We start from the raw sequence: 27,696 nt of genomic DNA on the forward strand, positions 1-27,696 counted from the left end.
CTGTGAAGGAAATAAAAAAGATTGGCATATCTCCTAAAGGACTTTCCTTTTCGCTTTAGGACCACAGGGAGCTTGAGTCTGTAGAGTACAAATGGTCATTGCTTAATTAAATGTAAGCATTCTCTAATATTCACTGCAACTTGCTATTATCAGATTATTGCAGAATACAGAGGCAGACTCCCTTTTATAGAGTAATGGGCTCATATTAAATAAGTAAATTCAGTAACATGCGACTGTCAGCTGCCCATTATTCAAAAGCAAAAAAAATGGGGGGGGGGGGGGGGGGGAGAAAGGAACCAGGGGAAATGGTAATTATATGCAAAAGATCATGAATTTCAGTAGAGATGTGTTCTGCATATGGGTAGATTGAGTTCTCTGTGTAATAGATGCTGCTCATATGCATCTGTCAAAGTAAAACTAGCCCTGGTGTGTTTTATTTTAGTTTTTAAAGCCCTTCATTTACTGCTTTTGTTTTATATTTTCTGCAATTTTATTCACCTAAAAGTATTTCATTAAACTGTCCAGGAGGGTATAACACCACTCATGAGAGCCATGCTGGCATAGCCAGTCAGACACCTCCATGTCTAGGGTAAAATTAAAGTGGGGGAGAAAGAAAGTGACTTTGGAGCTGCAGATCAGGGTGAAGAAACTCCCCTGGCTGACAGTCCTTGTGGGCATCAGTGGGCTGCTCTGGGGTTATTCCTGGGGAGGGCATGGCCAACCTCAGGCTCTGCTGGGAAGAAGAAGGACCTGACACTTCCTTGTGCAAAGAGCCTTTCCTGTGACACTCACAACCTCCAGTGGGAAATGAAGCAGGTCAGCATTTCACAGTAAATCTTTAGTATGAGTGCCAAGTTTCTTGGTTTGCTTGCTCTCTTTTTTTTAATTTCTTTTTTTTTTTTCTTTTTTTTTTTTTCCTTTGGAGACGAGCAGTGAGTTGCTGTAAACCCAGAGAAACAAAACTGATACTTGATAAACTGGTATCTTCTGTGTATAAAGCAGATAGAAATAGAATAAAGGTGTTGCTCAATATTGGGCCATGTCAGTGCCTGAAGTCCCTAACTGCAGTTAAGGCTGGGCTAAATTCTTTGTTAAAATGAAAGGTGATGTTTTCTCATCAAAGTGACAGGAGCAGATTAATCTTGGTTTCATGTGAGACTCAGTGTCACACTCTGCCAGAGTGGACCCCCAGAAACTCCATGGCTTTTTGGACTCTACATTGCCAGTCTGGTAATGGCTATAGAGAGAGCAAATATTTTGAGGGAAGAAACATGTTTTTGGAATAATTCCAGCTTTGCACTGATGCAGATGCAAATCATTAGCATGACAAAGCTTTACCAAACAATAAGTGCTACAATCTCCATGGGCAGATCAGGGAACCAGGCAGAGGCACCACTTGTGGGGCTCACTCCTCTGCATTATCTCTGATAATTCATATCAGAGTGGTTTTATTAAAACCACAGATTAGGCCAAATATTTCTTATATTTACCTTATATTATTATCTTTTTTCTTACATATGGGATTCAAAGCAAAATCGGTGAAAGACAAACAAAAGGAGAGAGATTTGAACTATGCATTTTTTGAGAAAGAGGATAACAAACACCATGCCCCAGCCAGTGTGTTTTCACCCCAAACAGCAGCTGTTGTGATGGCAGTACAGCAGCTCTGCAGGTCCCTCTGCCTTGCAGAAAACTCGCATTTAGGCACAGTCTGGGGTCCCCAGGAGTGCAAGTTTAGCAAAGAGCAGCTACATCCCACTGTCCTGCCTGGCTGCTTTCCTCTGAAGAGCTGCAAAGCTCCAGCCCATTCTTACTCTGTGCATCTGTCGTGTTGTGAACAGTCACCATCGGGACACGGGGACCTTGAAAAGGAGAAGAAAAGAACTTGGTTAAATCTCTGTCAAAGCACACACACACACAGGAACCTGGTTTAGAATTCCGTGGAGCTGAAGGCTCTTGAGACTTGCTTTTCATGCAAGAGTAATCTAAAAAGCAAATCACCCTGGTGTTAGAAAGAGTTTATGACTAAATGACAGAACTGTAGACTCAAAGACATGTGAGGTTTCAAAGCTCTTTCCCAACAGACCACTAAATGCATCTTTCCCTAATTTGTAAACATTATAATTAGCACAAACACAATTAAATCACTTGCCTTTAAAATTATTCTAATGACACCCAAACATCACAGCACAAAGCATTTACATTTTGTATGCTATGGATAAATATTGCTGTTTTGCAGATTATTTTTTCTTTATGAATTAAGTACCAGCTTGGCTCTCACACTATAAAAGTCACATATTCTGTCTTAAAATGCAGCATTTGGGTATTGAAATCAGTGTTATACAAAGAGGATTATCATTACTGTGCAGTGTACATGAGTGAACCACACATTTCACTGCCCCAGGATGCTGCAGCATTCAGGATGCCACAATTTTTACCACAGGATGCTGTAGGGTGCTTTAGTCCTTAGCACAGTGATCTGGGTTCATCTTGTGCACAAAGCCATCAGGTGACTGATGGACAGAAAAATGGGATGGAACATGAGATCAAGTTCATATTCTGCTTGTCAGCTTCCTTCTCCCTGCTGTCATTGGACTGCTCTTGGAGACAGGACACTGGGCCAAGCTGGGCTGACCCAGGACAGCCACTCACATGTTGCACCCATACCTGTTTGTAGGATTTTCCTTGAGCCTGGCAGTATTGCTCAGGAAGGAAGCAGCCTGCAGTGATGAATGGTGAATTATTCACCTCACAGACAGTGGATATCTTACTTTCCTTCCCTTTCCCCATAATGTAACATGGCACAACAGCAGCAAGTGTGAGCAGCTGGGCCAGGAGGCTCCCAAGCCATGTGTGTGGGAAGATCCCAGAATCAGAGACTGAAGGAATCACCTAGGCTGGGAAACATATCTAAGATCACTAAATCCAACCATTAACCCAGCACTTCCAAGCCCACCACTAGACCATGTCCTTTAATGCCACATTTACTCATCTTTTAAATACCTCCAGGGGTGGTGGCTCCATCACTTCCCAGGACAACCTGTTCTGATGCTTGGGAAACCTTTTGAAGAATAAAATTTTTCCTAATATCAAATCTAAACCTCTCCTGGTGAAACTTGAGGCCATTTGCTCTTGCCCTATCACTTATACCTTGGGAGATCAACCCCACCTTTCAGGAGGTTGTGGAGAGTGATAAGATCTCCCTGAATTTCTTCTCCAGGCTAAACACCCCCATCTCCCTCAGCTTCTCCTCACAGGATTTGTGCTCCAGACCCTTCTCCAGCTCCACTGCCCTTCCCTGGACAGGCTCCAGCACCTCAGTGTCTTTCTGGTGGTGAGAGACCCAAAACTCACATTGAATATCAAAAACTCCAATGTTTTTTAAGCTTTAAAAGTAATACAGCTTTAAGAGACTGATACTCACTGAGATTTCAACCCTTTCAAGTTGCCTACAAGCAAATCCTGTGGGATCATCACTTGTGCAATGGCAATTTTGTTGGTCTGGCTGAGAAAATTCCCCTGAAATGCTGTAACTGGGAGTGTGCACACAAATAGCAACAAAAGCAGGTTCCTGTGAGCCATCCATACTGGTTTGGTACATGAAATAAGTTTTTGAGAGCAAGAAAAGCTTTAAGGTGCTATAATTGTGTCAGTGTTTTTCCCTGTGCTGCCAAGAACCCACATCCCATTGCAGGCAGTCAAGAGTGTTTCATCCAGACCTCACCTATACAGAGAAAAGGCAGAAAAAAGATTTTATTTATAATTAAGCTGACTAATATGGCAGTCTGATTTTATTTCTTTGTAATTGAGAATCTTCTCCCCTGACAGTCCAATTCTTTTGTTAGCACCATATTTTTAGAATGCAGGAAGGTGGATTTTAATGCACTAAGGAAAACTGGTTTATTCACCAGGATTTAGCTGAATTTTCCTTTCTCCTACTGATATACATTGATCTGCTGACCATATTTATTTATAAATCTGCCCTGCTTTTTTCCTGCAGTCCCAGAAGCCAGACTGCTGGAAAAGCAACAATCCTAATAAACATGGGCATGATAAAATCATCACTGAAAATAAAAGGAATCCTCCCAAATGGCTTCAGTTGGAGCTGGCATAGTCCTTTAATTAACATCAAAATGCCAACAAAAAGAAAGGGATAAAGGGAGAAATACAATGCATATAATCCTTTTATTTTCTAATTTATTTCTCCTTTTTTTTTTTTGTTGGCATTGAAAAAGCTGTGAGAAATAAATAATGAGAAATTCTAGTGTTTAGTTTAGAAAATGACATGTATTATATATTGTGTTAGCCTCTCACTACTAAGTACAGCAACTGTTACTATGTCATCTCCTCAAATCAATGCTTTTAAGCAAAGTCCTATATAAAGATATTCAATGTGAGGTAATATAAAATTTAAAAAATAATTAGAATTAATAAGTATCCTTGACAAAGTAGATTTTTGACTTGCCTAATTTTTATTTTTTAACAAACAAGGAAAAAAGTAAAGACAGAAAACTACAGAGTAGAATCATCTCTGTGAGAAGGATTACTCTTAATATTAAATGTTCTCAATGATAAAATCCAGTTAAAGAACTTGTGAGTAGGCTGAAAGTCATCAAGAAGGAAAAGTCACTTTTTTAGGGATGACATAAATTGCTTATTTCAATATCAGTTTTTAAAGTAAAACAACCCAGTTACATGCTAGGCTGTGTCTTTTAATGCACACACATCAGAAGTCTTTCAACACAAGCTGAGTGCCTAATGCCTGACAGGGACAGAAAGAATTCCTTGAAAGGAGGATTGTATATTCATTAACTGCCTCCCCAGCTTTATTTTTAAACCTGTGTTGGTGTGACAGTCCCATTACACATGCCATCTGCTAAATGCCATCCACTGTCATGTGTGGATCTGAGAGGGAAACCTAATTTGTTGAGTGAGCTCTGGGAGCTGACAGGAGCAGGGAGAGCACATCCCTGCCCGTGGCTCCTTCCTCCAGACTGTGATGGGGACTCCTGAGCCCCTGGCACATTCTGCTCTTTAATCTGCACTGATGATCCCCCTGTGCCCCTGCCCCCCTCAGAAACCTTGTGAGTGCTCTGCCTCTTGCTCACAGAGCCCTAAAAAAAACCCACCTGTGCTCCCTGAAGGATCAAAGACCAAGTGCTCCACTTCAGGGAAGTAAAGCAGATACTGAGCTGCTTTGGCCTCATTGCAGGGAGAGACCCAGCTCACACCTTACAGCCCCAGGACTGTTCCCAGAATCAAGGCAGGTCACTTTCTGCATGACACTGTGAAGGGGATGCTGCTGGATTTCTCACCCCAGAGGGGAAGGCACAAGCAGGGCTGTGACACTCCCCAAGGTGTGGGACCTGGCACTGATGTTCCCTGCCACCTCCACCAAAATTTTCAACACAAGCAGGAGCCTGTTATCCCTCTCTGCACCCTGTGTCAGGGTGGGGGGTGCTCCAATGCCATTGCAGGCTCCACTCCCCTCTCCTGCCTCCAGCACTGCACCAGCCAACCCCAGCATCCTGACAGGAGTTTGAACCTTGTTTCTTTATTCATAGCTCAAGAGAAAGGAGCAAAACTATTGACAGAACTTCTGTGTATAGACACACTCTGTTCATCACAGATAGCTGCATGGTTAATAATGCTGCACAGGACTCCAGTTACATGAATTAGATTTTCAATTAATACAGCTGAAAGTCTGGGTTTATCATGAGGCCTTTGACTTTAAAACCATTACTGTAATTACCCATGCAAGAAATAAATTGAGCTATATCACTATAATGACAACAGGCAAATTTATCACCCAGGAAGAGCTACCCATCGTGATCTGAATGGGCACAGAACCTCAGTGCCTCAGTAATTTGATAAGAAAAAGCACTGGTCATGGTTTTTCATCAAATTTTAAGCAGCTTTTATTATTATTTCCAAGAGGGTTTTGCTAAACGTGAATGGAAAGAAGCAACTCTAGATATTTAGGTGATAAGGTATAGATTTCTAAAAGAAAAATGGAAAATAATTTTACAACCTTGAAGAAAATATTTGCCAGACATTTGTTTTGTAATGCTTTTTATATTCCAGAGTATTCCTGATGTCTTAATGATCTAAACAGCATAGGGAATTATATCAGTTAATATAACTTTAAAATGAAAATCGTGATTATAGAAAGAATATGAAATAAAATTCAAGAAAAGTTAACCAAAATTACAGAAGTGTTTCAAAAGGATAAAAAGAGGAGTTGTCTTGTACTTCTCATCTATATTCTCAAAGGCTTCAATGTTGCAGATAATTTCAGACCAGAAGCTAAATTTACAGTGTGTAAACAATGAAAATTCAAATACTCTCTGCCAGCACCACCAGCATATCTCTTAAGCAGTGATGAATGATTTAAAAGAGCAGCTGCAAGCGATGGGAGCTGAAAGGGTCTGGCTCTGCACAAGTGAGATAATTGGCAACAGCCATCTCTGTGTACAGATTCCAGATCTCTTTATTTGCTAATCCATGAATTATTTATATGTGCTGCATAAAGTTCATGTGTTGGGGTGATATTATCAGCCTAATAAATAAAGACATGGGGAGTTGTGTGAACCACTGCTCACAATTAAAATATTTCCCCATTTGCAGTATTTTGCAGCCCATGCTATGGACAGATGTTAGTGCTGTTTGCTTTGGCAACCTTGTTGACATAAACATCAAACAGATTTATGCTGCTATTCACCCTCCCCAAGGCATTTAATTTTTTAATCAAATCTTTACTTCCTCAAATGTAACTTGTCTTGTAAAATAATCAATCCTGGCTTGTTCTCGGGCAACCACTCTGATGGTACTGCTTGTCTCTGCCCTGTGTGATACTGGTAATAAATTTCATGCTTACTTTATGTGGAGCAGAAATAAATCTGGTTGCTCTGAGGCATCAGTTAGCAGTGACTAGAGGGAAAATGAGCAAGAGATTTGGTCTTAATTCCACTACACAGAACAGGCCTGATGGGTCTGAGAAGATCCTCCCTTGCTGCTTCAGGAAACTGTGTTACAAAAGTATTGACTAACAACCTCTAAATATCATTGGGTTTGCTGATGTAATTCCTTCTGCTGTCTTGCTCTTCTGTTAGCAGCTGCTTCCAACTTGAAGCTGTGCTGGCTGTCACTCCCATTTACACCTTTTTGGGGTTGTTCCAACAATCTGTTTTCTACTGAGCATGAGTATTTCCATTTCAGTCAGAGTAGTCATGTCTCCCCAAAGCTCTCATCCAGTCAGATAAATTAGATTATTTTAACTTCCTTTTGCAGGACAAAGTTTCTTTTAATCTTATTCTTTGATGCAAGAGTGTTTTACATCCAATTCCTCCTTCCTGAACAGAAATGACCAGAACTCTACACCTGCTGTTGAGGATGTCCTAATCTGTTTTAATAGTGAAAGTGCTACTTCCATGGAAAATTCCTTGCCTGATCCATCCCAAAAGAGCATTCACCATTTCCATGACCCCACAGCAGGCAGGTAGTTTGCAAACATCCAGTGGTCAGCACTGTGTGCCCAGGCACCCATCTGCTCTGCTGAGGCATTTGTAACTTCTAAGCTTCAAACACACAAGACAAATTCTTGCCCTGAGTCACCATGTGCCTGATTTTGCCCTTTGTACAATTAATTTCTCCCCAATCCAGCCCTGCAAGACTTCTCTAGTATTTATCTCTGCCTTCTGATGATGCTTATCAGCTTTGTGTCTTAACACATTCCACCAGCTTCATCCAGCCTTGGGTTCCCAGGCTGCCAGGGAAGAGTCTGGGTAAGGTCATTCCCCACACCAGCTCCTAATGAACCCTGCTGCTGATCTCCAATTAGCTTCTTATTCCTCTTCATCATAATCTACTTCCTGTTCATTTTGCTGGTACTTAACCTTTGCTCACAATTCTTTCACTAATCTCCCTCTTCTCCTTCTTAATTAATACCAGCCAATGAGGGGCTCATTGAGTGGGCTGAGCATTTCCTCCCTTCCACGAGGCTGTGGCTAAGGCTTTAAAAAGCATAATGCAAGCATACAAACTCCAGGGCATGGAGCAGGTATGTAACCACTGTAGTGATAAGATCAGCTGTGAAAAGGAGGTGGATTTAGGAGAATTTGTCTGCAGAGTTCATGAACCTGAAAACTCCAGTTCATATGGGTAACTGACTTCCCCAAGCCCAGGGAATTTTGTTCTAGTGTGCTGGTCCAAGCTATGGAATCTGAACAGAAAAATCCTCATACTCAACTCCCTCTTTTTTCCAGGTTCTGTTCTATTTGAATACCTCAATTTAACTTCTGTCAATTCAGTTTTAATCCAGACTTTCTGTAAACTTTGGAAACAGATGAAACCAAAAGTTAACATTTGTCCCTATTTCTAAAGTATAAGTTTCTTATTGGATTAGTACATGCTGGTCCCTTCCAATCCAAACCATTCCAAGGTTCTATGATATTCAAGGAAAAAAGGATAATTCCTTATAATTGCAGAATGAAAGAAAATACTCTGTCTCAGTGCCATTTACACCTCATTAACAGACTGAGTAAAACCCCATTTCATATTTTCTGTTTGTTTCATTAAAAACCTAGTATAAATTGATTTAGATAATCTTAATTTATTATTTTCCATAAGTAAAATTCTCTTGTAACCAAATAATGATTTCCCAGCTAATTAAGTCATAACTGGTGCTGGATATTAACTTAAAAAACACCACCACCAACCCATAAATACAATTGCTTCAAATTGTCTGGTTATTAAGCTGTTTTCCTCTCATGAGTTCTCAGGTTTTAATATACCCTTAATGCACTGACTGCATTAATAAAGGGTTTAACAAGTACCATGCAAACAGAATACAAAAGCCAGCAATAAACCTTTCAGCTGGTCCAGCTGGCAAACAAGGTGAAAGAAGCAGTTTTCCTCAGAGGAAGCTTTAAATCTTATGGGATGGTAACATCTGTACTAGCCTCTGCAGAATAATGAGTTCATCCAAGGTTGCTCATATAGCTGGAAATAACACACATGCACCCAGGTCTTGACATGCAGGAGGTTCTGCCTGATTTGTGAAGGTTCATTATTTGGAGCATCAGAGGAAGCCTGTTGTCATGGTCATTTATCTCCTGCGAGTGGAGCTCAGATAAAATTTTATATGTGCAGAATGACCAAGTGACAAGAACCCTGGCTGGAAGCAGATGATAGATCACCTTCCTCTGGGCAATGCCAGGCAGCTCATATTTACAAGCAAGAAACAAAATGAAAACAGGATCAAAACATGTAAAAGCAAAGAACACAGAGTGCTTTGCAGAATGGGGTCATTTCAAAGGGGTGAGGAGTTTTGCTTTAATTCCACAATATTTTCTCAGGCACCAAAAATTACAGACATTTTCTATTAATTTTATTGTTAAATATTAATGCATAATAGTTTGGGCTTTTCCACCTTTTTTTATGCCACTGAATGTATATGGGGAGTCTACAACACATTGATGTATAAGAATGGAGTGAAATAGTTTATAACATAAATGAGAGATCTGCTTAAAGGAAGAAAAAATGTTCTGGAAAATCCACAAAAGTTTTAATTAATCTCAGACTACAACTAAATACATTATTTTAATTAGTCTCAAACTATAGTCATAACTATGTTGTTAATAGGAGATAGAAATGAAGTTCTCATCCAACTTCCAAACCAAGAATACCATCCTCTCTTTTCCTGCAGAAAAAGCTCTGGTGGTAACTTCTGCTTGTGCAAAAGGGGTTTTCATGCCAGCCTGGTGTTTTTCAGTTGTGCAGCATGTGAGAGAGTGAGAATGAGCATCCCCCACCCTGCCTTCATCCGTGGGATTTGTGACCCATGAACTGCACACAAAGGACGTGAGGAGCCAGAGCCAACCTCGGCTGTTGAGTAAGAAAAGGAGTCAAGTGAATGCAAATGTGAATTATATAGTAATTATAATATAAATAGGGCCCAGAGATTAGGTCTGGGCATGCTTTAAAACAGCAGAAACTAATTAAGGCTTCATAAGCCTCAGGAAAAGTTCCAGAAGGTCACAGCTTGCCTGGAAGTGCTAATTACAGCGAACGAGGTTGTGGTAATCATCCTTGTGTGGGAAACAGTTCTGGTCACAGCAGATAACACTCACCCAGTGACCTGGGATGTGAGGAAGCCCCAGGAATGCCTCCCAGCCTTGGGAATGCCCCCCAAACCCCGGGAATGCCCCCCAAACCCTGGGAATGTCCCCCAAGCCCAGCACGCTGCCGTGCCCCTTTAGCATCCTGCCGGGGGAACCTGCAGCACATGGCTGGTTCCTGCAGCCCTGAGCACACTGCAGGGCATTCTGCTGTGCTTGAACGTTATCTCTGAGTTTCTGATGCACCCTGCCTTTTGTTAGACAAGTATTTTGGGTATTTTGGCCAGGATACCTGGTTAGTGTAGTCACACAAGGATAGAACTTCTTGGGGGTTGCCTACCCTGCCCTACCTCGACAGACACAAACATGTTCAGACTCCAGAGCACACACTGACATATTTTGGCTTTCTGCCCCTTGCTGTACACTCAGAACTCAGCCAAGGACAGCTCAGATGGTTCAGAAAACCCAAATCCCCAAGATCTGTACATAAAGAACCAAGTAGCAAAAATTTATATTGAAGTGTATTTTAGCACTCACTGAGATTTAAAAAACACAAGCATTACATCTGGGTGAACTGATGAAAACCATATTTTCTTTTTGAATGATATAGAATATAGATACCATTCTACTCTGGAGTGCAGCAGTCATTAGGTGACCCATAAAAAACTTCCAAATGATGCTTGGGGTGGTCCTGTGCAGGGACAGGATGATCCTTGTGGGTCCCTTCCAATTCAGGGCATTCTATATTTCTCTGATGATGAAATCCTCACTGAGGCCTCCCTAAGACATTGAATTTAGCATTGTCCATTCTCATCCCCACCTCACTCACTTGGTCCCGTGCCAGCCTGTCCCACTCCCTTGCAAGATCAGAAATATTTGTAAAATCATCCAGTAAAGCAGCACAACAGCTTCTAGAACTTCTGATCACAGCAGAAAAAAAAAATCTATTTAATTTTCCTTCAGTTTAGTTCCTGGGCCCAGCTCAGAGTGAGCCTGTTTGTGACAAAGGCAGCAGATTGCTGAAAAAGGCCCTGAGGTGGACAGAGAATGGATCTGCACTGACTCCATCTTCCTGTTCACAAGGACAGGCAGTGCTGTGCTCCTCTGAGATGTACTTGAGGAAAGTACAACAAGGAGTTTAGCAGGGGGTTATTGAATTTCTCAGTAAGGTGAGGTGGGGCCCAGGGAGGCACAGCCTGTTGGGACAGCAGGCAGAAACAACCTCCCCTGAGTTTACTCCTCCCATAGCTGGCAGGTATTGCTTATGGTGTCAGCAGCAAAGAAAGTATTTAAAGTGGGCTCCCAGACTTGCCTGAGGTCCTCAGAGCTGCTGGTGTGGCTACATGGAGCTGCAGCCTCCAGCTGGTGCATATCCCACTAATAAAATCCAGATATCAGCTCTTCACATTTGTTTAAACTGAGGTGTGCCTACTGCTCTTCTATATCCATAGACTCTTGACTTTGTTATTAAAACCCATTTTCAGTGCTAATAGTTATTTCAGCATCTAATTAAGTCTCTTTAGATCTCAACAACTTAATTTATTATGATATTTGCCAAAGGTCACCTGCCAAGCTTTGGCCCTCTTAGGCAGGACCAGCTGCACTTAGAAAGCATTTATTTGAATTCCAGTAGGAAGTGAGTCTTTCTAAGATGCTTTGCCTTTACCATGATGGGCAGTTTAATGACACTTTTAGTTGACACTAAATCCATATGCTTCAGAAATCTTGCTAGGCAGCAGGCTTTCTACCTAACTAAATTAAAGTGGGGATTAAATGAAGGTATTTCCTCCCTCTGCATTTAATATTGTTTTCAGGCCCTGGAGTGAGATATTTGTACCCACAGCCACAATCTTTCCCTGGTTATCTGCCAGAGGTGCTCCAAGTCACCATGGAGTGGTTACCTGGGGAAGAAAAATGGGCCTCTTCATGTCTCAAAAGCAAGAAAAGAGTTTTTATTATTTGAATTTGGGCATTATGGACAGAGAACTCTCCCAATGAAATATCATCCCATTAGCATTTGAGAAGCAAATTGTTTCTTTGCTCAAATCTTCTAAGGAGCTCAGCAGTTCCATGCTGCCCACGAGGAGCAAGGAGCACACACCTACATGTCTGAGGGACCCTCCAAGCACCAAAAAAGCCCCAGAAGATATTTCCCCTTGCACTGCACTGGATCTCCCAGCTCCTGACACACTCACAGTGCTGTGACAACACATAACACACAATGACCTGCTTTAAGCCTAAATGAGGTATTTGCATTTTCCATAACTGCTTTAGTGCTGCCATAACTCAGACCCCAGTTCAAGAGATCCCTGCCTGTCTCTAGAGGCACTGGGTGATGCTGTGGGGCACAGGAGGCTGGGCTTGCTGGGCTGTGGAAGGAGCAGAAACCCTGGCAGAGCCTCCCTGGAAAATCATCCCTTAGATAAGAAATTGCTTCCTTAGAATAACTAATGCTAGAAATATTTTACCCCCTTGCAGACCACTGCTTTATCTCTGTGAGTTAATTGGTCCTTTTGTCAATCCCTTGGGTGATTGGTCACTTTTTACCTGAAACATTTAAGTAGTTGGACAATTTTCAATCCTTGATATTATTGGTTCATTTTCTAAGGCACCCTAACCCTATAAAAGCCCCTTTAATATCTCATGTATTCAGACTGTTGCCAGACCCTTTCATGGGCAGAAATAAAGTTGTCTGCAGAACCTCTGTGCAGCTTTCTCAATCTCTGTTTCTCTGCTGGCTAAGAAGGTCCTGCAAGCAAAATGAAATCACAAAAGAGTTGATAGCCTAAGCTTTAGGCATTGCTTACATCTAAGCACCTTGTGGCTGAAGTCTGCCTGGAGCAGCTGTTCCATAAGGAATGTTTTATCCAGGCTTGTCCTGGCAGCCTGGGGCAAAACCCCAGCCCTGGCAGATGCACTGGAGAGCACCCCAAGGGTTCCTCTGCTGCTGGGGGTGCCTCCAGCTGTGGCTGGAGGGAGTTAGGAGCACCCAGCACCTGGGAGGACTGGCCCTGCACTTATCCAGGCCCCTGGTGTAATTACAGGCTCGTTATTGGGTTGTGGTTGATCTGCAGCCATGCCTGGTTAACTCCTCACTCCAGCCCCATTTCATCACTTCTCATGTGGCTCTGTCACAGAATGCTCTCCTGCATGCTGATGGATGGGTTTCTGTGCTGGGAAGGTTTCTCTGCAGTGAACAGACTGAAGACTCACCAAAGCGTTCAAACCATTCTGGAAATTTATCTATCTAGGAGCCTCTATGCCCTTTATTGTCACTGCAGTCAGTAATGGACTTTATTTTCACTACACCTCTAGGAAGCTGGAATTACAAGTCCTGCCTGAGTTGTCTAAAGAAGCTCATTATAGCAGAAAAAAACCAAATCCTTGTCTCCTAACTAAAATTTGGCAGCTGGTTAGGAACTTCTCAGAGCACTGTAACCAAATGTGTCTTTGAATTCTCCATGTTTGGATGTGGGTCAACAAATTCAGGCAGCTTTTGTAAAAACCACCCAGTTTGTAAGTATATGTGTCATAAATATCCACATCCAACTCAAGATTTAGAGAATCCAATGGTACTGTACAAAACCATGATTATGTTGTAATGGAAAGGGGAATAAAGAAAGCAGCCCACCTGCTTTTTGGAGATATATTTGCCCAAAAATGGAGCTGTTTTACAGTTCATAAATAGCCCAATATATTCAGGGGAGAGCTAAGCTGTATATTCCATCTTGTACTGATGTTTACCTGAGCATAACAACTGCTAATTGCAATCTGGTTCCAGGAATGTTGTTATGAGACTGTGACATGCAACATTTCTACATGATATTGAAGGCAATACATGGACAATGTAGAGAGTTTAAAACACTGCTTTATAGACTTGTGCTTTGTGAATCACTGATTTGCATCTGCTTGTCCATGGTTAGTGAAAATATCCTCATCTCCAGATTTTCCATTGCTTTCCTGGGATGGCAGGTCTGGCCCAAATGGCACAGGTTAAAAGGTCTGATTAAATGAAGGAACTGAGGAAGATGTAGAAAGAGGTTCATTATTCTCCTGCCTGAAGGCATGAACCAACCTCTTATTGCAGGAGCTGGGCAGACACGTCCCTGATGGGTACATTATTGCACAAATCCTGAAGAGGGTTAATTATCCTCCATCCACAATGGAGACAGGCTGCAGAAGGAGTCATATTTCTGCTCTGTTCCAGGAGTCAGTGCTGCTTTTCCTTGGAGTGCTGTCTTGCAATATGAGGAAGGAAATGGGGGTCATGATACTTGACTCCAGATGTGTCCATAGGCAAGCCACTAATTCTGTCTGTACCTCTGCTCCCCCCTGGTAAGAGCACAAAAATGATCGTCTGGAGATTTTCATACATCTCCATAATTCAAGTTAAAAACTTGGTGCAGTATTTATTTTGCCAACAGTAAAACTTCTACTTCCTCTTCCTCTGTCTTGATAAATATCAGTATAGGATTTTCCTGAGATACTAAATAACACTAAGCTCTTTCTGTTGAAGGAGCCATAAATGTAAAAATTGCTGTCAAAAATATCTCAGTGACATGGACCCCTGATTTTGATGGAGAAACTAAAGAAAAATGTGATTTGATTCATTCACAGTGAAAGACAAATATCATGGTCTTCTGTCCTGAGGCAGAAAGGATTCTGCCACTTTATTCACAAAGTAAGTCTTTATGAGTAGAAACCCTGGGTTTTTTTGATGAATGTCACATTCAAAATTTTCACAAGAGTGACATTTTAAGTGATTTTCATGGAAAAAAATTCCCCAAAGCCATTTACAAGTGTAGATGAGAGAGACTGAATGCATAGGTAGATGAGCAAAACAAAGCAAAATGTTACTTTGTTAGTGAAATCCATCAACAAATCCATGTGGTTTGTTGGTTTTAATTTTGCTTTTCTATGGCACACATTCATGTCTGTCTAAATCAGCTGGCAAACCCATGAGAGAATAAAATACTAGGAGATTTTCCAAAATATGTATCTCCTCAAAAAAGTCAACATCTTTTTGCAGTAATGACATGAAGCATAGCCACAATATCAGAAGCATTGCTCAGAATTTAATGTTTGCTGACATGAAGAAAAACCAAAAATCCTGGGTTTGAACCTGGAGCTGAGCTGTGCCAGTGATGCTGGATGCTGGAAGCTGATGCTTCAAAGGTTTTTCCACCCCCCAGCTGCTGGCCCAGCTTTTCTCACACTGTTCATGGGATATGCAGCACATGAGGCAGCATTAGTGACCCAGTTTTCTCACTTTTCTGACCACTTCCAGCCTCCACTTCTTGCCAGGAGTGCTGGTCTGTGATTTTTAGTATAATGCCCTTCCCATGTTAATAAAGAAAATGTGAGAAATGCTGGTGAGCAGCCACTGGGTGGGTTTAGAGAGAGGGCACTGATCAAGGACATGAGCCTGGGTTTGGAGCCTGGTCCCAACACCACAAATGCTTCTCCTAAAACATAAAACACTTCTCATCATAAAACTCTGATTCCACTCAATGGCTTTCATGACTTAGACTCACCCACACTAAAAATTCCTCTGTCTATGATAAACTCCAGAAGCACCAAACATTTCAGACATCTGTGTGGGCAGGAGCTTGTGTTGTGTCCACATCAGTGGGCAGAACAACCTGGATGCCTGAAAGGATCCCAAACCAGGGTTCAGACACACAGTGGAAGGCTGAACCTTGTTAAATCATGCTCTGGGCTCTATGGTGTCAAAATGTGTTTAAAGCAAAGTCAGGGCAACCTGCCACAGAGCAGAGCCAGATCATTTAATGAAACTTTGTACTGAAAATCTTTACTGATCCCAGCAAAATTCTGGAAAATAAAACAAATGTGGAAGAACAAAAGGACTTTTCGAGGCTCAGCATAAACCTATTAAATGAAAGCAGCAAAGCACTCCTAAGTGTTCCCATCTCCAGATGGTGTTTCCAAGTTTCACCAAGAGGGAGCAAAGAAGATAATTAAATCCTCAAGAAACAGTTTAAGGAGCTGAGAAGTTTATAGCTACCTGCTGCCTCTATAAAGGAAAAATTGCAGCACTTGTCTTTAAAACTCATAAAACCACAGACAGAATGAATTAATGTCCAATGGCAGGAGAAACTTGACTCAGATCATCATTAATTTGGTTGTGCTGCTCCTTCATTCCTATGAATTACCCTCAAAGGAGATCCTTCAATTGCAAAGTTTTTCCTAATCAGTGCTTTTGTACCATTTGTTATCTGTGAATGGGATTAAAACACAATTTTGTCTGGCAGGAAGTAAGAGCAATAAATCCTATTTTTAAAGATTTCCCAGGCCTTTAGGCACCCCTCAGTGCCTCAGGGCCAGCAGGGCATGTGACAGAGCTGTTGTCTTCACTGGCTCAGAGGACACACGTGGGGAAGAGCAGATATACCCATAAATTCCTTTTGTTCTTTAGGTATTTTATCAATCTCAGCTCAGTTACAACATAACATTTTGCTCCACAGCTGCAGAGTTGCCTGCTAGGAAAGGCAGAAATTATTTCATTTCTGTAACCTGTCATTACAGATCTACAGCATCTAGACTAAGCTACTGAGAACCACAGTTCCAGAGAGGAGCCAAATCTGGTCACAGTATTTTAACACTTTTCTTACAAGAATCTGTTTTCTTTTCTCCAAAGAGAGAGACAGCTTTAAAGTCATTTAGCCTGCACAAAACTGGCAATAAAGGCTCCCAGTCAGCCACTGACACAGCTTCCAGCAGCTATAGGCTTCAAAGAGACAGGATAAACAATAGTGGTTTTACGGAATTTTGGAACAAAACAACCTTACTGTGTCTGGGAAGAGGAGGAAAGGCTATAGAATAAGATAGTTCCCTGTTCAGTTACACTGCTGTCCTTTCTGACAGTGAAAGCTGTTTCTTCCCTCATTGGTCACTGAATGAAGAACAACACACAGTGTAGTGCTCAAAGCACTTCTCTATCACCAGCAACCAGGACAAGAATGAGACAAATCTTCCCTTAGCCCTTGTTACAGTCCTCTCCCCTCCAATTTTCTTTGTGACATCCCTAAAAATGATCCATCCCTTTTTGATAACACATGATTATGGAGAACTTTAATCAGCAGGCTGGTGGGCATCCCATGAACAACATTCCCATCATTTTCACTGTGTGTTAAATGTCATTATTGCAGAGGTGCATGCACAGGCCAGGGTCTTCCCCTCTATTTGTCTTGCCTCAGAGCCATTAACCCTTTGTGGGGAAAATCCCACCTCCCCAGGGCCAGGATGAGCTTATGGATGAGGTCAGCTGGTGGAGAAGGACCAGCTTGCATAAGGGATGCTACAATGCCATGGTCTGCAACATGAGGGACTAGAACTCCAGATTCCAGGAAACATTTGCCAGCTCTGTGAGTCCAGCTGAAATTGTAATTTCACACATATTTTTGTGGGAGTGAAGACACTGCAGCCAAAGCACCTGAGTGTCAGAGTATCAATTATCCTTGACAGAAAGGGCTGATTCCCCTGCTTTCCCCATGAATAACCTCATCAGGAGTTGAGTTTTACAGGTGCTGCTGGGTTACACTGGGGAGAGACAGGAGTCACTGAAGACAAAGTGTATCTGTGTACAGTGGAAATACTCAAACACTGCACAGTTACCACAGAGGTAGTAACTGATAGGGCTTCATCCTTCAGAGAAGGAGCTATCACCTAAAAATGGGCTTTAGTGAGTTATTGGCTCGTGTCATTCAGCCTTGCACCCTGTGTGTTTGAGTCCCATTCAAGAAACAGGAATAAATTGCTTCCTGTAGCAAAAATTTGCAATTTCCTATCCTTTTCTCAATGAAATTGAAATTTACATCCCATTTCAGATGAGAAAAAATCCATTTTCAATTAAATTTATGTGTATAAGCAGCAAACCACTTCCATCCAGATTTTATTTCTGTTTATCTTAGAGGGAATCAGTGGAGGTGCCTGTGTTTATGAGAAGAGGCAGAAGTGTAAGCCCATATTTTATGGTGAAAATGACAGTAGGAGTGACCTTGGTCAAGCAGATATTGCTTTTGCAACCGTGTCTAGAGGAGATAATCTAAGAGCAGTCTGCAAAGCATCATGTTTCCTTAGATCCTGCTACAGTAATTCAATCATGAGCATATAAAATTAGATGAAAAATAAGGTAACTAGCCTTCTGGGACTGGCTGATTGCAATAAATGTTGCCTCCTGACAATAAGCATTACACTGTCCTCCTTCAAGAGAGGTTACCTTCTGTTACAGCATCCTGCTCTCATTTCAGCCCGTGCCAGGCAGAATGCTGTTAAATGTATTCTGCAGGACAGCAAAAAATCTTTTAAGGAAATTATATGTTGCCCTTAAGGCACCAAAAGAATGAGTAGAAAACTTCCAGCTCTTGACCTTTGGGACCAAATGAGCCATGCCAGACGTTTCTTAGTTTTTTGGGTTCTTTTAGGACAGATATTTTCCCTTGCCCTTGCCCTTCATTCAAATATCATGGAGCACTTGATAAGCACTGATTGATTGCTCAAATCTTACAAACCTTGCCATCCATTGTAGAGTTCAGCTGAGCCACAGTCATGTCTGTGGCTCTAAACTCAATGAAATTTGCAACAGAAGGTCACAGAGGAAGGGACAGAGTGAAACTAAGGTATGGTGCAGGTTATTCTCTGTCAGTACAGAAATTGTTTTCAAGCAATAGACATTTGCCCATGTATTTGTTCTGTGGACAGCTGAGAAAATACAATTTTTTAAGCTATTACAGGCTTGATTACAGTAAGATAATTTAATTTAGCTACCTTCCAAAGATACATGTGGGGCTGACATGGGGTACACCAGTGATCACTGTGCACTCACATTTTCATGTCACAGTCACAGAGCAGACAGCAAGACCTGAGCTCTGGGGGCTTTTACACATATTGATGCATTTTATACATATTATGGAGATTTATGTATTTTATACATATTTAGATACAAATTTATACATGTTACACATATTATGGAGAAGAAAGCACTAAACAGCCACAGGGACTGTCTGCCACTGTCTGTCTTGAACATCAACTCCAGCTGTGGGGATTTTTTGGGGGAAGCAGAGCTGGGAACTCTGGGCAGAACCCTTGGGGAGCAGATACTGTAAAACAAACTCTTGTTCACCCTGGTGGGCTCGCTCTGGATCTGCAGGGTGCCTTGATATATCCTCATTCAAGGAGCTTTTCCTTTTATGTTATTTGTGCATATGAATAAATAAGATTTTCTGTTAATCTGAGCTATACTAGAGCATGAATGCTTGTGAGCAACAACCCAACACCCTGAGGAACTGAGGCATGGCCAAGCTGTGGCTAAGCAGTCTGAGGAGCTGTGGAAAAGGAATTGTTCTGTTAGTGGATCCGTGATTCTCCATGAAGCCACAACACCTATTTATATGACCAAACCCTTTCAGGATGATATTTTTATCCAGAAATCTGTACTTCATCCAGAACAGAGGTTTCCACTGACCTGGCTCACATCAGCTGCAACAGGAACCAAAGGGAGCTGTCCCTGCTGCAAGTGCACACATCTGAAGTTAGATGGATCCTCAATGAAAAATGCCAAAAACAAATGTGGCTCCTGCAAACTGCCTGATAGCAAATAGGTGGAAAGACCTCTCACTTTCAGTCATGTAAATAAGGAATAACTCCACCAAATGCAATGGACTAGTATTTTTATAAAATCACTGAAAATGAAAATTCTACCAAGATTTCTATATTTTTTCATGTATGCATATTTTTTTAAAGGTATCTGAATGGAGAAACTGAGAGGAGCTCCACAGATGAAGCTGTGCTGTTTTTGTGTTACAGTGAGATTTTAGGATTTAATCCTGAATAATGAAAATTCAGACAAAGATATATTCAGCAGATGTATGAATATATCTAACCCTAATAACCTTATAATTGAATTATTGTTTACAGCAGCTGAGAAACAGGCCCATAGTTTATTATGCAAAATCATTATCTTGTGTACTGGATTAATGTACACACTAATAAAACTCATTAATCTCCAGGTATCACTGCAGGTTTTGTGGATGAGATATAACGTAATCAAAACCAAATCACCTCAAAACTTATGAAAAGGCCCTTTAGAAACCTTAATCTTGTTATTCACAAATGCTTCTAACTACAGTAAAACAATTAGTGCAAAGGAAGTGGACACTGTCTCTGGTAGCTCCTGACAGCTGTTCTTGAAATTAAAACAAGAAGAAAAATAAATGAGGTTTTTCTTTTAAAGGGAGGAACTCCCTAAATACAGTACTTACACAGAACTGAATGTTTATTGACAAATGACACTTCTCTGCATATGTCTGCAACAACTATAAATTCAGATTTACAAGTAAGTCCATTAAGTTAATCAGTCCATTAAAATAATTAGAGTCTTGCCCTGTTAATGCTGTTTTTCTGTACTGTATTGCCAGATACTATTTTTTTAATACCTCTAAATACCTCTGGCATTCAGCCTATCATTCCCTTCCAGGGGAAAAACATGTTTTTACAATTCAGTCCAGGTATTGTATCTTATACTATGGTAACCATTCTACTTCTCCACTTCATCTTGATTATTTCCCATTTTACCAACTCAAATATTCCTTTTTTACCCTTGTGCTCAACACAAACAGTTAGTGGCAGCTTGGCAGGCAGAGAAGGGGCAGCCCCAGCATCACCACAGAGACCCCTGATGTGTCCCTGCCATGGGCACCACTGTCCCAAATTGCTCAGAGCCCCATCCAACCTGGCCTTGAGCACTTCCAGGGGCATCCACAACCTTTCTGGGAAACCTGTTCCAGGGCATCATCACACTCACAGTAAAGAATTCCTTCCTAATATCCCTCAAAACCTACTCACTTCTCTCCTGAGCTGTTGAAAATCAGGAATTTCTTGTCTGCTTGATGCTTTTCAAGCCTTTTTTCAGAGGACATGCAGCTATTTGAGCAGCTTCAATCCTAGGAGCAGATGACTGCTCTGCATGCATTTTGTGTGCAATTTTGGATAATTAAGCAGAGTTAAATTATATAGGATTAAGTTTTGTGGAGTTCTGCATTTAATCTTAACAGAGCTGGAGAAAACTTCAATAACTCTCCTGAAATGCATCCTTAGCCTCTTGGGGACTCTCAGGCACTTTCAAAACAGGAAATCCCTGTTGGACCTGCAGATTATTAACTTTACCAAGTTAAAGATCTATGATGAATGAGGGGGAAGCACCAGATATTCTGTACTCACATTATCCATTAGGCACATTTCTGTAAGCTGCCTTTTCCTGGCAAATTGTCTTCTTGTTTTACTTACTTTAAATCCCTCTGTTCACAGTGTTAGTTGATGTATCTGGAACTTAGTCCCAGTCACCCACAGTCAACCCCACCTTGCTGGCTTCTCATAAATTTTCTGATGTTTTATATCCTCCAGGTTTTGCTGTTACTTTCCTTTAAGGATGCTTGTGAGAATCTCTCTCTACCTTCTGTACGTGCATGCACAGAAAAAGGTTGTAAATATTTCCTTTCTAGCTACAAGGAAAAATACAAAAGAAAAGAAAAATGTCAAGAGTAAAGCTTTAAAAGCAATGTGAGCCAGATATTCATGGCCAGTCTTTCAAGGATGGCCACAGGTAGTCAGGATGTCTGAAGGTGTCAGTGCTGGCTCTAAATGCTGCCCCTGCTGCAGTGACAGAGCCCAACATACCTTCACATGTCAGCAGGAAGTATTCCAGGTTGTGGCTGAAGGATGCACTGAAATAAGTGCAGTTTTCAATCAGATCACAGGACAGGCATCTCCTGTTGAAGTTCCCATTTGTGCTTGCACTGAAAAAGTTAATACAATTCCATGAAGGTCACAGAGCAAATGTTGTTTGAAAGCAACATTACTTGAACCTTTCTTTGGAACAAGAATATAAATCTGATGTGTCCAACATTAGTAAGAGACAAAGAATTTCCATTTGGTTGAGTTTAAATAGCAGTAATGGATTTTTCCCCCCCTCCTGCTTGAATAGAGAATATATAAATGGATACTGATGTCATTTTGTGAGGTCAGGTGGTTATGAGGGAAGGTACAGTTTTTTAAAGCAAATGATGGTTGCAATTCCACAAGAGGAAGAATAATTTGGTGGATGAAGGCAGGAAACAAAGGAGCAACATTTCAACAATTATTTATATTATAACAGACAATAAAGAGCTGGAATTGCTTTCTCTAACTTTCTCATTGGTTGCATCCCTGGCCTGGTTTGCTAGCTGCTGCCTCAGAGGCCAAAGCCCTTTTTACAGGTTTAAATTGCTGCTCTTATAATCCCCAGGTGGAAAGATTGTATGTAGGGATCTGCTGTTGAAGGAGGTAATGTGTCCTCACAAGTTGGCTGCTAAGAGTCCACTGAAAGTTGAAGAATTACAGATAATTAGCAAATATTAATAGAAAGCATTTTGCCCCTCTACAGTATTTTGAAACTTCTAGAACATTAACCAAGAGATCTTTTCAGTATTACTGTAAAGCAGATGAGTGGTTTTTGCTACCAAGAGATGAGGCTGAGCAACCTTTTTAGAATCACAGAGACTGAAATGAGTAGATCATGGGCTCTTGTTAAGGCTCAGATTTTATCTCTGACTACAACCCTAATTAAATCTGCTAAATAAAACAAAAAAAGGAGGGAAAAAAGACCCCAAACAGGTTTTCTCTGTTGTCTGTGTGGGGACATGAGGCTGTTGAAGCACCAGGGTGAGAGGGATGCTGACAAGGAAAAGTGAGGAGTGCTTTCACACCTGCCAGCAGCTCTTGAACTGTGCCTGGACTCTGTTTTTAAAGTGAGGTTTTCTTCTCATTACAATAGATATGAATATAATTTTTAAAATTTTATTCAATGAATTAAACACTCTCAAAAACCTGGTGGAGTGCAGTGAACAGGCATATAGGTTTCAAAAGGAAAATAAATATTCAATCACAGGTTATTTACTTTGTTCTACTTTCCTTCTCACTGAGGGAAAAAAATGTATGATGTCATATTATCCACTGATGCCTTCACCAGCTCTGCCCTTCATTGCAGATGTTGTGATGGCAGCAGGGTGACCCAGGAGAAAAAAAGGAAAAATGGAATAATGATTCTGAAATGCTTATTTGAAAGTTTGTGACTGCTCCACTTTGTAATCTGCTGCCACAATATTTCACAATGGCAACACTGCCAATAGCTTGCTGTAAAACCAGCCTTTTACTCATCATATACTTAGGAAAAACTCTAAAATCTGCTGGAACTGCAGAAAAAGGTGTGTAGACATAAAATATTGTTAATTCTTTTCAGTTTATGAAGAGGTGAGCTACTATCTAATTTCTCAAAATCTCTATTGGAAAGTATAAAGGCAGTTTATACCATTAGTTTATGCATTTCTGAATTCCTTCAAGTGCTAAGCAGCTCTGTTGGAAAGTTTTGTGATAGTCAATCTTGACACCAATTTGAAATTTGCAATCATGTTAGAAAATTGCCAAATGTAAAACATTTCCAAGTGTCAAGCATTTTGTTTGCTATGGTTACACTGTTCTGTCTCTTCCAGTGACACACTGAAAGACCTTGCAATCCCATTACAGAAAAAAATCTTAAGAAACTGCTTCTACTGCAGTTGCTTATGATTCTTGTAAAACTGAAGAAATGGGAAATTCTGTATATGAAGTTACCTGTATAAATGTCTCCTTCTTGGTGAATCTTCTGTGCTGTGGAAATAACTGGAGGGGAAAATCAAAATTGGATTACACCATTAGAAGGGTGTTTTGAAGTGTCTCATGCAACAACATCTTCACTCATATTATCATTTTCATGATCTTGTAAAAGCAAGGAAAATTTAAACTGAACTAGAAAAGGATAGAGGGACACCACTGAGAGGCTCAATAAAGTACACTGCAGACTGCACTGCAGTTAAAACAAACATGGAAAACTTTGGGTCCTATACTGGTCATGTCAGTGGATCAAAAAGAAATCAAGTGATTAACTAGAAGACATCCACCTTTTTACCTCGAGATTCATGGCTCAGAATTTCTTTTAAAGACCTTTCTTCTTTCTCTAGAGGAAGTTTTCTACTTCTCTGGCTATATTTTTTCTTTGCCCAGTTAGACAGCTGACCAGGGTTAGAAGGGAAGGCAGAGCACGAAGCTGAAGAACATTTTGTTGTCCTTGTTTTGGGCTGGGACTGTGGTGAGCTCCACTCTGGATAAACAGCACAAGCTCCTGAACAGTGGCAGCTTCTGGAGGCAGAAGAGCGATGCTGCAGGAGGTGGCCAACCTCAGTCCCACCTGTGAAGTCTGAATTAATCCCCCAGGTACATTTTGTGTGGATAATGCTGGAGCAGGAGCAAATGTAGCATCCATGGGGTGAAGAATGCCAGGAAGGACTTTCATCCCTGATGATCTGATTCCAACAAGCTGCACTTGCCTAGGCTCACATCTTGATTGTACAAACTGTGTGGGGCATGTTCTGCTTGACTGGCCAGTCAAAATGCCAATAAGACTTTGGTGCTAGTTTGCTACTTAAACCACCCCTGGAAATATTCAAGGTCAGGATTGATGGGCAGCCTGGTCCACTGGAAGGTGTCCCTGCCCAGCAGGGAGCTGGAACTGGAGGCTCATTTTCTTCCAGCCCAAGCCATTCTGTGATTCTATATTTCTATGATTTCCTATTGTTCTGAAGTTATCAATACTTGAGAGCATTCAAAAGCTTGAAGAAGCACCGTGCTCTTAATGATCACTCAAAGTTCATTATATTCCAGAGACTATTTACTCAACTGTTCAGTGACCTTAAGTAAGTGAGTGGTGAGAACCTTGTATCCACTTGAAAATTTTTCTGGAAAGGAATCTGTTATTTGATTTCAGAAAGTTGTCTAAGTATTTTCTTATGCAATTTCTTGAAGTGTATTTGAAAAAGTGAATGTTTACAAAAGTTGCTTTACAACCATAAAGAACAACTGTGAAGAAGAGTGGGTTTGTTTTTCTGTTTTTTTCTTTTTTTTTTTTCCTAATTATAGCTAAATACCTTTCTCTTTTTCTTTCTCTTTTTCTTTCTCTTTTTCTTTTTCTTTTTCTCTAATATTCTTTTTTTTTTTCTTTTTTTTTTTTCTTTTTTTCTTTTTTTCCACTGCATTGGTATTTTTGCAGGTCAAGGAAGGATTCTTTCCAAAACTGACTAGGTGGTTGATGAAAACAGTCTGCTTTCCTGCAGAGGCTAACATCAGAACTTGCAACAGGAAAAATTACTCCTCTGCACAAATTTATTTATTAGTCACAGAAAGAGAGGTTTGAACAGTACAGACTAATCAAAATAACACAAGATTTGTGTGATGGTGTGAGAGGTTAAATGGAGACAGCTCCTCCTGCCTTCTCATGCCCACCTCCTCATGCTCACAGGTTTCAGAGCATACACAGCACCTCTGTTAATGACCCAGAGCCCAGGGCTAAACAAAGGAAATCTCATTTGTCAGGACAAAGCTTACTTACATTTTCTGCCTTTTTTCATCATATGCCAGTATCTTTGTCACATCCCAGTCTCCAGATGTAATAGCCTGTAAGTCATCATTGCTGCTGTTGGGCTGCCAGAAAGAAAAGAGAAGTAGATTTCTTTATTGCTAAAACTTCTGAAAAAGGGAGCTCTTCTGACTCCATTGCCCATGAGAAATAAACCAAAAGTCTGCAATTTCCACCACCACACCTGCCATTTCTGTGAATCTGCAGGCCTAGAAATAACAGAGTCAGAATCATCTTAACCATGACTCCACTGAAGATAATGAGGTGAATTCAGCACAGAGCAACTTCAAAGCCCTTCCCCTAATCCAGCATGCCCACATGCTTCTATTTAATCCTTTATGGCATGGTGGAGATTTTCTTATCTACAACTAAGGTGGCAGTAAAAAATAAAACAAAACAAAACAAAAAACAAACAAACCAAAACAATAATGCTTGGAAAGAGATAGTTGACTGACCTTTTTCCTCTAAGCATTTCATTTGGAAATTCACATTATCTTATGCCCAAATAAAGCATCGGTGGAGGTTTTCTTTTATTCACAAGACATTTTTTACATCTGCACCTCCCCATCTCACTGCCACAAGCACAGACACCATGTTTTACTGCTGTTTGCCTTGGTGAGAGCAGTGTTTGATCACCTGTGACGAGGCCATGGCGATGTGGTAGAAGTGCCCACGCCCTCCCTGCGGAATGGCTCGCACGAAGAAAAACTTCCGACCGTCCCTGGAAAAAATGGGCTCTTCATTCTGTAATTAAGGGGTGCATTAGTGTTAGCTGGGTGTATTTAGAGTTGCTCAGCCCTCCAACACCCTGTAAAATTAATTCACAGCAAAGCAGAAAGTGATCTTTGACAGCACGCTGAGGCAAACTAAGAGCCCGCTGAAAACTGCAGAAAGTTTTGGGCATTTTTGCTTCTTGCTCTTGGGAAAGCAGACACCTTTCAGCTGTGGGAGGACAGGCAGCAAGGCAAGTTCCTTGGCTATAAAGTCAGTTCCCATTTGCAAAGCCAAAGTGAACATATACAGCTGCCTGCTTAGGGCCCTTGGAGCCTTTAGAACCCTGTGGCAAACCCTGTTTCCCCTGCTGGAAGAACCTCTCTGCTCCTGTCCTGGAGGAAGCACAGCTGAACAGCACCTGGCTGCTGTCTTTTTCTACTGTCTTACAAATGCTTATCTCACTGAATTATTTATGAAGGCAAGGAACTTGTGCAGAACTCCCTTAGACACAGAGCTCCCGGGTGAATGTGGTGATTGACTTTTATTGGGTGACTGGAACTTTCACTCAGAGATAGAAGAGACTCAGCAGAAGGAAGATCAAACCCCAGAGGTGGCAAGCAAGCATCTCCTGGAAGGGAGTGCTCTTTGTGTGAACAAGAGCCCTGAGGCACATGAGGAGTCTCCACTGTTGAAGTGGGTGAAGAGCAGATGACCAGGGAGGGCAGTGGGTCCCTGGGTGGACACAGGAGCACTGTACCACAGGACTGGCTACATGGAGCTGACTAAGTCCCAGATAGTTGGGAGTGAATAATAAACTGAACTTCTGCTGAAGCTGCCTGTGATATCAGGATTTTCTGTGGCTGGATGAGCCCTTCCTTGGCAGGGATTTGTGAATCCTCCTTTATCCAGGGCAATTAACAAGGAGATTGTTGCCAGCCTCTCCTGGGTCCTCTGCAGTTCAGAGGTAATCAAACCCCTTGACTTTCTGCTTGGCACATGCCAAGACATCACACTGAACCAGCAGGAACCTGATTGTACAGGGAGACTTATGGCACAGCAAAGGAATAAACTTTTTTATTTCCCATAAGCTAACACATTATTTTTACTCTGTGTTCCATTGCTCCTTTGTTCTTTACTGATTAATTCTTTTTCTCTGTTTATCAGATTTGTCAGTGCTCTATTAGGTGTGCAAACTGTTCTTTTTGCCTTTTATTTTCCCCTGCTTAGGTTTTCACTGTATTTTAAAATGCACCCATTTGCAGCTTGTTGCAGCTCTATGAAATAATGGTTTCATTTGTTTCTGACATTGTTCTGGAAGCTGAAACACGAAACTCTATATTATTTCCAAATGTCTTTCATGAC

General features: G+C 41.2%; 1 protein-coding gene across 3 annotated transcripts in view; it reads right to left on the minus strand.

Moving 5' to 3' along the window:
- Nucleotides 1-27,696, minus strand: part of DPP6 (dipeptidyl peptidase like 6) — a 529,059-nt gene that overhangs the window by 13,823 nt on the left and 487,540 nt on the right. For all 3 annotated transcript variants that reach the window (XM_056485082.1, XM_056485079.1, XM_056485080.1), the window contains exons 13-17: nt 26,257-26,364; nt 25,594-25,685; nt 23,784-23,831; nt 21,813-21,931; nt 1,815-1,862 (exon numbers count right to left, since the gene is read on the minus strand). In XM_056485082.1, the coding sequence (XP_056341057.1) occupies nt 1,815-1,862; nt 21,813-21,931; nt 23,784-23,831; nt 25,594-25,685; nt 26,257-26,364 (415 nt within the window). The remainder of the gene's footprint in view (nt 1-1,814; nt 1,863-21,812; nt 21,932-23,783; nt 23,832-25,593; nt 25,686-26,256; nt 26,365-27,696) is intronic.

This window comes from Oenanthe melanoleuca, chromosome 2 (assembly GCF_029582105.1).
Source record: "Oenanthe melanoleuca isolate GR-GAL-2019-014 chromosome 2, OMel1.0, whole genome shotgun sequence".
Classification (NCBI taxonomy): domain Eukaryota; kingdom Metazoa; phylum Chordata; class Aves; order Passeriformes; family Muscicapidae; genus Oenanthe; species Oenanthe melanoleuca.